Source organism: Astatotilapia calliptera, chromosome 7 (genome assembly GCF_964374335.1).
Source record: "Astatotilapia calliptera chromosome 7, fAstCal68.1, whole genome shotgun sequence".
Taxonomy (NCBI): domain Eukaryota; kingdom Metazoa; phylum Chordata; class Actinopteri; order Cichliformes; family Cichlidae; genus Astatotilapia; species Astatotilapia calliptera.
In genome coordinates this window covers 4,902,709-4,915,408 of record NC_137428.1, presented here as the reverse complement: position 1 = coordinate 4,915,408, position 12,700 = coordinate 4,902,709, and the positions used below count along the sequence as shown (strand labels likewise).

Below are 12,700 nucleotides of genomic sequence, written 5' to 3'. Positions count from 1 at the left end.
TTTATTGCACTTTTTTGCAATTTATGTAATTACTATGGACTTAATGCATACATATTATTAAAATATGGGCTATAACAGTTGTATTGATGTATAGCAACTTGAAATGCTCCCACAAATGGCACTACAGCATGTAAAAAAAATAATATAAGCTCTGGTGGACTTGGTTCTATAGTAGGTCTTAAAGGGTTAAATAAATATCGTCAAATAATCGTGATCTCAATTTCAGTGAAAATAATCGTGATTATCATTTTTGCCATAATCGAGCAGCCCTAGTTGCTAGTAAACTATATATAACTAGCGAATGATTCCACGTGGTGATTCTCCTTTATGAGCAAAGTTTGCAGAATAAACATCAAGTTGCATTCAATAAAAACTTAAACTAGTGAATAAAACCGTAAACCCATCAGGATGTGTTCACTTACACCACACAGTAAAAGAGCCAAGCACTGTTCACAAAGGAAAGACTTTGAGTCGCCCCCTGCTGGCCATTATCAAGAATGCAAGATCAAGGGACTTCACATTAGCTTAGCTTTACAGACTCTGAAGATACATCTTGCGAATACAATCCATGTTTCCTATCACTTCGTTACCATCGCTGATAACAGGCGAAAAACTTTCAGACAAATTAACTTTTTAAAAATCACACTTTGAAGCAAGTATTGACAATCCTGGCTAAAAAACTCGAAGCAAACTCACTAAGCAATAAGTTCAGCTTCCCTAACATCATCATTATCAGTCCCAGTGTCTTCTAAGACAGCGGTCCCCAACCTTTTTTGCGCCACGGACCGGTTTATGCCCGACATTATTTTTACGGACCGGCCTTTAAGGTGTCGCGGATAAATACAACAAAATAAAACTAGTACCCGTACCGAAAAAAAGAAGATTTATTCATAACACACTTGAAAAGACCCAGGAAAACCGAGTAAACGATAAAAACGATAACAAAATAACGCTGAAAACCGATAAAAACCCTGAAAACCATACATTTCACACCTGAGCCTCAACTCTCGCGGCCGGGACCAAACGACTCACGGACCGGGGGTTGGGGACCGCTGTTCTAAGACACAGATTTATCGTCGCACTATGAAATTTGCGGTGGTTACCTGTCCCTGCATCTCAGAACTGTACAGTAAATGACAAAGTGCTCATACTGAGGCTTTGTGTGCACAAATAAAACAATAACCCTGAAAACCATACATATAGACCTGACACATGTGGTGGTGGAAGCACAGTTGGCGGTTTAATAGAGACCATTCATGCTTGTATGTATCGAGTAGTCTGTGCTGGTTTGTGTGCGCAGTGGTATGTGGTCTTGGCGGTGTGAGGGACTATACAGTCCCAACTGTGACTGAAAGCCACAGGCCTGTAACGCGCTTTTCATTAACACTCACTTTCTCCTTTACACACCACCTTCCTTCGTGCCGTGGGCACGACAGCCTCAAATGGCATCCATGTTTACACATTTACATATCCCGCTATCTAAGGTAAAGAAAACAGGTAAAGTCTCACTGACTCACACACACACACACACACACACACACACACACACACACACACACACACACAGCACTATTTTAGAGCTATGAAAGAGCTTCTTGTGAGCAGACCTGGTGGACATACAGAAAAATAAACAGTGGTCTTGAGGAGAAACCATTGTGTCATAGCCCGCTCACTGAGTTCATCATCCCCCATCCCGCGTAATGGTCCAATTACTGCTCTGGTGTGTGTCTGTCTGAGGTGGTATGCCTTCTCAACATCTAAACTTCAGTGAAAATAACAGAGGGCACACATTTCAGTCACACAGCTGCTATGGAGAGACTGGAAGCTTTGGCTTACTTGTTTAACCTCAGTGTCCACTCGGATTAGCCCCTGTGAAAGAGAACACCTTTGATTTAAGACTGCAATAAAAGAGGTCGATGAGGCCGAGCCCAGAGGTGTTCACTGATGTTAACAACGACACAAAATGAACACATTCACACAACTTGCAGCCAGGGCGACAAATGAACTGATTATGACAACACTTAGATGAGGGTCTACACCAGAGGTATTAAAGATAAGGTTCGGGGCCAAGAATCAGCCCAGCAAAGACTCCAATTTCGCCCACTGGACAGCTTTCAAAATATGAAGGAGTGGAACTTAAACACAGACACCAACCCTAATATCCTCATTTGCCACACATCCTACTCCAAGGCAATTAAATAATAGATAAACAATTAAATTACAGAAAAGCTGCAGTTTTTCCACAATTTACTACAGAAATGTATGTTTGTTTAATTATATAATTAAAGGACGTTTTTAGCAAAGGACTACAGGGACCTTTTCTGTAATTTTACACATTTATCATGTAGTTTCATGCTTCAAGGCCCAATTATCAAAGTTTGATGTCCCTGGTCTACATGAAGCACCGGGGAGACGGTCATCAACTGGCCATTTGTTATTTGTAATGATGATCGTAACAGGTCTTCATTGCATAAAATTTCATTGCAAATGGAGCTTATTTTTAACCTGTATCGTGATATTAGGATTTATGAGTAACTACAAAAACAAATATTGGCTTTTTAAAACCATGAAATATCGGTACTGGTATCGGTCTTAAAATTCCTACACTGCCTAAACTCTACATAACAAGTAACAGGGCTCGCAAAATCGCTGGCCCGACGTCCCGGGGCTAGCGATATCTCTGGTCGGACGACCAAAATCTATCTCAGCCCAAAATGCGCAGTTTGTGTTTAACTAAGCATTTATGAAATCACTTTATTTTTTTCCCAGTCTGTTTATTCAGTGTTGGCCACACCACCCTTTAATATCAGTCCCTATATATAGACATCATTGGGCAGTGACTGGGATTTTCACATCACATAGTTGCCCTCGTTTTGCAGACTGTAACGTCTCATCCATGGACATTTTCTTGTGGATACATGCTATACCGCAATATATACATCTGCCAGTGACACTTTTGGCTGAATTTCTGTCTCACGCTCTTAATGAGTTCCACAACTCTGGCACATTTAGCCAGTTAATTAACACAGTCTAGCGTGACGTCTCAGTGTTGACCAGTGTTAGTCAGTGGGTCGGATAATCTGAGGGTGTCTGTGCTGCGGTTTACATGTGTCTCCTGCTTCTGTGGGATAGGAAGCTGTGAGTATGTGGAGTGTGTATGTACGAATCTGACAGTTACAAAGTTTGCCAAAAGTTGAAATATAAGGGTTTGTTTATGAAGCCCACCACATGCGTGCGTGTGTGTGTGTCAGAAAAGCTGCCAGGGGAAGTGAGCAAACCCCCAAACTAACAGAGCTGCGTTCAGACTGAGAACACAGAGCCCCTTGACATCACCAGAAGTAACACACTCCCACCTTTATGCACTTTGTATATTCAAGCAGCTCACATACGGCTGAGCACACACACTCTGCAGAATGTAAAACACATGTGCGCTCACACACAAGTGCAAAAAACCCAAAACAAAACAACAAAACCCCCACACATCTGCATCGACACTCAGGACAACATAAAAAACACACACAAAGTCAAGTGCCTCAGCTTGAAACCCAGGATCTGGAGGGCACACTTCAGGCCTCTCCTCCCCCTGAAACACACACACACACACACACACACACACACACACACACACACACACACACACACACACTTGCATTCAACTTTGTCATCGCTGCCCCTGCAAGCTTGAAGAGGAAACCCCCCCAACTCTCGCTACCATGCACACTGCTCCAGGATCACAGAAGGCGATTGTACTACTGAGCTGCAAGCAATGAGACTCAATTACGCAATTCTCTGCAACAAATTAGACAAAAGCGCTCCTGATGTTGGTGATTATGTGTGTGGAGAGGCTGCAGATAACAGAAAACTGGGGGGTGGAGGGCTCTTTTCGTTGTACGTCAACCTTTGACCTGCACACACACTCAAATTACGGATGCACGCTTGTTTAACTGCATTATGAGGGCCTCGTTTTCACTGCATTCATTCGTTTATATCCAGAAAATGGTCTTACTTTAAAGCATGGTTCCACATTTTTCCATAAACGCGCTCACTCGCTTCCACGCCAAGACTTTGGTGAGAAGATCAAAGTCAAAAGAGCAGCATGCAAGCTTGGCTTTGTATCACAACTACTCAATCTTTACAAAATTATGCGTAAAAATGAGATGTTCCCACTAACCTTTCTGCAGCCAGCTCTAGCTGCTGGATGAAAGGATTATCCAGAAAGTCAAAGTACTCTGTTAAAGATCTGGATATTCAATTTTTTTTTCTGTTTATTTTGAATATGACAACACTGCATTTAGGTTGTTTAGGTTGTTTGGGCTGTAAAATTACATAATAATTCTCACCTTTCAGGAACCATTTGAACTTTCTCTGCAGGTTAAGGAGTTACAGTCATGTGAAGCACGCATGATAAAATCTAGGCCGAGCTGATTCTTGTGCCTGTGTTCAGCCAACAGTACCTTGTGAAGCTTTTGTGCTGTCGTGACAAACAGCATATCTCTGTAAAGCCTGTCTTTTCTTCTTTTGGAAACAATCTGAATTTTGTCTGTAGCACAAACGGGAACGGACGGACGCTTGTAGCATGGGCTTGCCACCAGGCGGATAGTTTAAAAAGGCATTATGGGATAGTTTGCAGACTCCTTGTTCTTTATGCACAAAGTGTTTTCGATCGACGACGGGTCTGCAGAGCAGTTTAGTAAACTGCTTTATTACAGAGTTATGCTGTTGGAAAATGTGCCGAACGTGTTTAAGTGAGACTTTGCAGAAAAAAGCAAGACCTTCTTTTAGCTTTAGATAGCAGCTCCATAACTTACATATACACATGTAGTATCAAAAGTGCCAACAAGCTATAATAAACTTTGCAGTGAAACTTCAGCTTCCTTTGAAGGCCTCAAATCCACATGGGGAAAAGAGTTGGGTGTCAGATGAAGTTTGGGATTCAGTCCTCTCTGGTAAATTCCACATCACTCTGCGCTCCCTATTACAATTTAAAGTATTTCGTAGGTCCACTTATCTAAACCCAAATTAGCTAAGATTTATCCTGGCTTAGGCCCCCGCTGTAATAGGTGCGGGTCTGATGATGCCAATCTCACCTCACCAAAAATTTGGTGAGGTGGAAGGCTGCTGCCCCGCCCACCTACAGTATGTTCAGTGACTTGCTGATCTCATGTCGTGTCTTAGTCTTGAAGTCTTTGCAAGGAAAGGTTTTTGTCAACATTAATCGGCCCTCCCGAGTTTTGGTGTTCTGTTAACTTTCTTTACCTATGAGGAGTTCTGCTCTGCCTTCGATGCAACCAGTGTTTATGTTTCCATTTTTTTTTTTGTAAACTGTATGTATATCTTAATAAAAATATTTCGAGTAAAAAAAAAAAAAAAAAAAGTGCCAACAAGCAATGCGGTCTGATAATGATTTTCAGTTTCCAGAGCCCTGAGCAGTGATTTTCACTTCCACGTGAGGACACCAAAGCTGACCGCCCTTCAGGATTCTCTGCATCTCTTTGATTTTTTAGTTTTATTTTTTGTTCATTTTGTTGCAACACATATCGCTGCATCTATTTTTCTGTGCTGAAAAAAACCACACTGTTTGCATTTTGAGCGAATCAATGCTGGGAGAGCGTCCAGCCCACCCCACGACCCTGAACTGGAGAGGCAGTTAGAAAACAAAAAAAGGATGGATGAATTGTTTCATTGCTGTTTTTGTACCATTTTCAATTAAACTCAGGGTTTATAGAATTTGCAGATGATTGCATTCTGCTTTGATCCACATTTTACACAGAGCACCAACCTTTTTGGAAACTGGGTTGATGTTGGAAAAACACTGTAAAGAACAAATAATGCACCAGAAATTTATTTTAATTATCTTTTAAAAGTCAGAAAATTACAGATAAGTCCACAAAATATTAGCGGACAATGTTTTTCCTTTTTCGTGAACTATTAGATTCATTGTGTCCACACTGATTTAGTGGAATTATTCATCTGGTGCTAACTGTGATGAAGTCCTGGCATGCAAATATGGAAAGAGTTGCCGCAGAAACAGCAGGGACTTTGGCGACTGTGTCCTTACAACTTAAAAACATGTACGTGTATGATTCTTATGTGCATTTAAATCCAAACAATTATCTAATTATCAAAGAAAAGCCCCATTTACAGGATTTGTTTTTCCATCTTGTCCCTCTCGGGGAGATATATGTTACAACAGCATGCACACACTCACACACCTCCTCTTAACCTCTCTTCACATCTGAACAGTCACAAAGAGACACATTTACGCAGCCCATGCTGTGGCAGGCCTCAGGCCTCACTGCTGGCTGTGTTCATTCAGCAGGATACACTGCGGGCTCTGTGTGGCGCTCTATGAAGCCTTGTGTGTGTGTGTTGCACAGAGAGAGGAGATGGATGCATGGAACCTCGCTATGGCTTTAAGAGCAGATTAAGAACACCGTATTTGTTTAAAAAAACATAGACCCAGTCTTTGCTTCCAAACCATAAAGGAAGGCAAAATGTTAGTGTAGTGCTTGGGAGCGGAAAATTCTGTTGACTGAGAGTCAATAAGTGTGTGAAGTGTTTGAAATCCTTCCTGGCAAACTATGGAATCATTTTATATTGGTTTGGGAATAGCAATACATGAATGTGAAGATAAAATATCAACTGAGGCCACAGTTACACAGTGTCATATATTCTTTTAATATCATGATTTAAGTGTAACGATATTCTTGTTTTGTTATTCTTGGCCGGACAGACAGACTACTGGGACACTATTTAAACATCACCTAAACTCTCTACTAAAAACAACAACCGACTTTGGTGAAATGAATAAATACTCTCTAGTCTAACTTTACAGTAACTGTCATCAGGTATGACACAATACACCTGAAGCTAGCCACTGCATAACAAATGCTTTATCCAAATTCTTCAAAACTGTTATCTTTATACAGTTAAAGCAGATAAAAGCAATACAGAGAATATTTTCTGATGATCCAGCGCTTTCTAAAACTCAAAGTGCACTCAGTGAAAAATAAGAGTTTCTAATGAGCAGAAGCCTGAGTCACTGGGAATGTGACGGCAGAAGGCGGACAGAGCGTGGAGATGTTTTTGGCAGAAGCGAGCTGGCACAAGGGCAATAAAAATAAATTTGTTGAGACTAACAAGAGCGTAGCCGCTTCTGCCGCTGCTTTTTCAGACACTTTCATTTGTCAGATATACGGCCTGGAGGCCAGGCCCTCTGCTTGTCTTTGGAAAGTGTGAAAATGGCAGAGGTGGTGGTCAATTTTTAGACTTTTTACTGTGTTTTGCACCAGGAAGCATTGTGTTCCAAGACATTAAGACAGCAGCTGTCAAAATCCGGTGCAGAGGTGTGATACAACATCAATTTAACAGCCTTCATGACATTACCCATGGCCTGCTGTGCCACTGGAAGGATGTTAAAACATGTCAAAGTCACGGAGGCATGTCAGTGCTTCTCTGACTTTCAACAGCAGCTCTTTTTCTAAGTGGAAAAAAACGACTTTGCACACTAAGACACCTCCAGCTGTTCATCGTATGTGTTGTGAGGATGAATCCTGAAATGCTATGGTGTTTACACTGCAAAAACTCAAAATCTTACCAAGTATATTTGTCTAATTTCTATTCAAAATATCTCATCACACTGGAAAAAAGACACAATCAGCTACAGAGTGACATTTCAGTGAGATATGGGAACTTGTTTTTAGTGCATCTTGGATCTGGAGAAACATCACTTGTTCCATCGGCAGATTTTTTTTCACTTATTTCAAGCAAAAATATCTTGTATAAGTGAAAAAAATGATTAATTAAATTCTATTTTCTAGATATTTAGAAATATCTGAAGCAGCATTGTACTCTCAGAAAACATCAAAGATCACAGGTAAAATGCTGACCTTACTTTGACTGCTGCAAAGGAGACCAGGTCAGGTCACATTACTGCATGTAAAGGAGGCAGGAGGAGGCCAAACTACTTGTCAAGCTAATGAAATCTTCATTCATATAAATGTACATGAAATTACCATCAAATCTGACTTTTTCTCCATAATTTACGCCAAAGCCAATATGGCCGCTTTTGACAACGCACTTTAGATTTAAAGACTAAAGAACATGAGCAAACGTGTGTGTTGCCTGTTAGATAAAATAAGTGTAACACCTCTGGTCAACACATTAAAAGGTTATCAAAATGATCCTGGTTCTATGATAGACGTTACTTGGAATTACAGCTTGAATGACTGATGGTGATTATACTATAAACAATATAATCAATATAAACATAAAAAACAACATTATGGCATTTCAGACATGACAAACACAAGCGGTTAAATACTTTACATGGAAATAACAGGACATGGAAAGGTACAGTGCTATTACTGCTAACATTAATATAATTAATAAAACTGCAAAAATGTGAAGAGGGCGCAAACGCCTTCGCTGTCGCTACAAAACAAACATCCATTTAATGCACGCTGGTATTTCCTAATGAAATAAGTGAAAAATGTCACAGTATAGGATGTTCAAAACATCAGTAACAACTAGTTATTGATTACTCACACCTACTGACAAAGGATGGAGTCTGCTGGTTAAAGTCTACAATACTTAAACAAATTCCGATAAAAAAAAAAGCAACAATAATTTAAAACAATTCGATAATTTAAAGCAATTCAGTTATTGAAGCATTTATTTTCAGGTTATTCACAACATTCATGCTTCAAACCTGCAGCAAAGGTTTACTTGTTTTTTTGGTGTAAAAGTGTTGCTACATAGCAGAACACTGCACCACCATCACACCACAGTCTGCTGAATCTTTAAATTTCAAGCTGAATCTTTTTGCAGTTAAACTGTTTCTAGGATTAAAAAGACAAATCAAATGCAAAGTTGCATCAGTCTACCAAACCTTAAGGCTCACCTTCACTATTCCTGCTATTTTTAATTGCACTATGAAATGAGGTTATGGCTCCCTGGAAACGTTTGTTATTGTCCTAAGGCCTTCTCCTGCGTGGGAACCAACAAATATTTTAATTTCCAAAGGTTTAGGCAGCCGCGTAGAGAACTCAGTGACTGTGGGTTGCTGGGACAAGGTTTCGGGAAACAGAGTATTTATGAAGCTTTGAAATTTGAATCACCTCCCTAAAAATAATTAGAGTTAAATTAACTGAGGTTAAAGGTGCTTTTTGGACACTTACATTTTTAAAAAGAGAGAGGGAGAGAGAATAAAAAAATAATCTTGCTTTAAGGCTGAAAACAATGTCAGCTTTTACTCGGCTGTCTTTAGTAAGACTAAACACAGTAAAATGTTAAGGCATGCTACTGTACAGCCACAGCGTAGAGCAGGAGGCAAAGTAGGCCAGCAAAACATAGAAGGCTTCCAGTCCCACTGTTTTTAATAAACAGTGGTTAAAGTACTTTTAATAAAGTAAGACTGTTAAGCATCTGCCTAACGTTTCATCTGATTCCTGTCGACACCCACATCTGGATAACTTTACAGATGTGGGTATCTTTAGACTTATTTGTTGATTCTCAGTAGACCATCTAAAAACTAATACAAATGAAAGACAACAATCAACATTAGATTAAAACAGCATTCGGCTGTCACCGGTGTCACCACATAAGCAATGTACCAACAAGCTGTCATGTCACCATGACGAAAAAAACTCCACTACAGAACATGTCAACAGCAACTGTATTTAACCTGAGAGCAAAGAGGGCAAGAAGAAGCGATTTAGACTATTTTGAACCCTTTGGCTTTTTCCAGCACTCATTACCAGGGCGGCGAGACACACAAGCATCTCACTGTACAGATATATCTGTGTGTGTGTTTGCTTTCTGGCAGTGCTACAAATTATTAAAGAGAAAGAGCAAGGGGAAAGAGGGAGAGGAGGAGAAAAACTTTAATACTGCGGTGTATTCTGTACTAATAAGCTGTCTGGGCTTCTGTGGGAAACTGTGTGTTTGTTCACTTTAATATAGCTTGTCTGACCGGTGTAAGCTTTGCCATGCACTTCTGTGTGCTTCTCCAAGGCTTCATGTTTGACTGAGAGCTTTCTTTGAATGTGCTGCATGTTATTTCATTTTTATATTGTGCACGTTGCAGCTGTGAGACAAATCTTCACATCTGTGGTGTGACTGCTTTGCGATGTGCTTTTCAGGTCATTTCTGTGCGATTACCTTTACCCTTGTGTATGTGTGCACGTGCTTGAGAGATAAAGGCAGGACTCACTGTCTGCTGCCGTGCTGCCGTTGGGCAGCGAGCCCAGATCAACAACCATGCCGTCCAGACAGACGTTGAGCTCGCCTCCTGCTACAACCGAGCCTTTGTTCTCCGTCTGCAGCACCAGACTCAGCTGGACGTTCTCCACTAGAGGGTGGAAGAATGACAGACAAACAGAGAAAGAGGGGATGAGTGACTGAGAAGGCAGAGGGACAAAGGAAAATGGATATCCTCTGTTATTGCTCTAACAGAGGAAAACAGCGTGAAGTCACCGAATACCAAAAGGATTGTTTTCCAAAGATGTCGCCCCCCATTTCACTTGGAAAATATTCTGCATGTTAACAGATATACAGAAGATCTGACTGATCCCCTCACACGTCCAGTGTGTAAAGTTGTTTTTAATTGCAGTATTTACATGAAGTAAGTCGTCTAGCTGCCAGATTAAGTTCCACACTGCACGTATGCACTGAATCTGCCCACAGCTTCCTGCTGGGCTCAGAGGCTTTGCTTTCACATCCACTTTGTTTTTGGTTTTGGGGGGTTTTAAATGCTCAAACCATTTCACAGTTAGAGAGGTAAGACTAACATGGTTTGGACATGAGGAGAAAAAGAGAAAGATCTCAGAGGAAGTTCATGGATGTATGAAAGGAGGACATGCAGAGTGGTTGGTGTGACAGCGGAGGATGCTAGGGATGAAGGAAAAAAAACATCCTGCTTTAAATGTTTCTCTAAGATATTTAAGTTAAAGTTATATATTGCAGCTTTATTTCATTTTAAATTAGATGAAGGGTTCAGGCTTTAAGAATTAAAGCTCTTGAGCATGTACCGCTCCCTTTTTTAAAGGACAGGTGTGGCATTTCTTCATCATTGACCCTGTGCACGAGAAAATGCTAACTTCCTGGTTTGAGACCGGATGTGGGGTTGTACATTACTTTGCGGTCAATCGCTACTGCGAAGATATACTCCAAAATCATGTCCAAAACTCGAAAACGGAAAGATCACGTTAAGTTACAAAGAGGAGAAGGTGGGAACACTCACCGCTGTTGTGTCATAAAAAATCTAATGATCAATTTTGACGTTTAAAGCGTTTAGATCGATCAGTTGCTTACATCACTCAACACAAGCAGAACTGCATCACTGCAGCAGAAGACACATCGTCCACATTCAGAAGCACATCTCTGTATAGTGACTGGTCTTATGATTTAAACAGGCAAATGTAAATCGCCGCTTGATTCATTCATTTGCTTAACTTGCTTTGGACCGTAAACAGGGCGCGAATAGGACACCGGAAACAAAGCTCCCCACAGGAGTTTCCGCACCGGAAGTAGCATATGCTAACGCACACATAGTCAATAGAGCTTCCATCGTATCTGGAAGCCGTCGCTGTGAATCCAAAACACAGCTGCAGTTGAAGTACAACTCAAAAACCGTTAATCCTCAGACTTTAAAAATAAATCCATCGGATATAACAGGAACACTAGTTTAACAGGAACATCGGTGGACACAATAAGGAGCTTGGCAACATGAAGACTCTGACATCCAAAGAAAAGAGAAACGTGGTGCATAATCACAGGATCCTTTTTACGGTAAAAGGTCTTCAGAACACGTAGCCAAGCACACAACACTCTCCAGGAGGAAGGCTTAATACCATCTACACTTAAGATAAAGACCGGGATGGGAAGTAGGCAGTAAACAAGTGTCTATCAGGCTCTCAAACACATATGCCAAATTAGACTTTGCCTAAAAATTGTCTACAAAGTTCTCTGTACAGATGAAAGCACGACAAAGCACCTAAACTAAAAATGTTTTTATAAATATTTTCATTTGTTCAATTACATCTAAGAAGACCATGTATAAGATATAAAATGTCTGTAATAATGTGTCCTTTGATATTTTTGTTAGAGAGTGGGTACATCTTTTAAGATGAGTAGCAAAGGGAAGTTCACTCTCTTCAGCTTGAATGTGCAGGCTCAAGCAGGAGACGCCTAAGGCCATTGCATCCTAGTGCTCAACCTACCCCAATACAGGATAAGAGATCAAGATAAGCAAGATCCATCCAGTATGGCACCATCTTAGACATACTTACATTACAGTCTTATAACTCTAAGACTCGTCTGACTCAGTCAAATATGCAAGGGTAAAGAATATTAAACGCTTACAGAGGAGTTATTTAGCAGTAACCATCAAGCCAAAAGTTACAGAACACTGAAATCTTTTCCGAGGAGTTCATAACAAAGTTAAGTTAAGCTTAGCTGGCAATGTGCCACCATCACTGAGGCTACTGAAAAGGTTTGAGACATCCAATCAGTGTTACTGTTCAGTTTAAGTGTGAATATCAAATAAAACTCTCTGTCTCAGCACTGTTAACAACAGTTATGCACATTTTTACTTTGAAAGTAAAAAGAAAATTCAGGTGTTGCGCCAGTTATACATCTGCATGCCTTACCTCACTAAGTGCCTCTGAGTGGATGAAAACCACAAGCATGTGAACAAGGC

At 40.5% G+C, this 12,700-nt stretch overlaps 1 protein-coding gene across 7 annotated transcripts in view; it reads right to left on the bottom strand.

The window, feature by feature from the left end:
* wwp2 (WW domain containing E3 ubiquitin protein ligase 2) overlaps positions 1-12,700 on the bottom strand; it is a 62,521-nt gene that overhangs the window by 39,791 nt on the left and 10,030 nt on the right. For 6 of the 7 annotated variants that reach the window (XM_026172618.2, XM_026172620.2, XM_080304067.1 and 3 more), the window contains exon 5: positions 10,214-10,351. The exons of the other annotated variant lie outside the window; for it this stretch is intronic. In XM_026172618.2, coding sequence (XP_026028403.1) covers positions 10,214-10,351 — 138 coding nt within the window. The remainder of the gene's footprint in view (positions 1-10,213; positions 10,352-12,700) is intronic. 7 annotated transcript variants of the gene reach the window in all.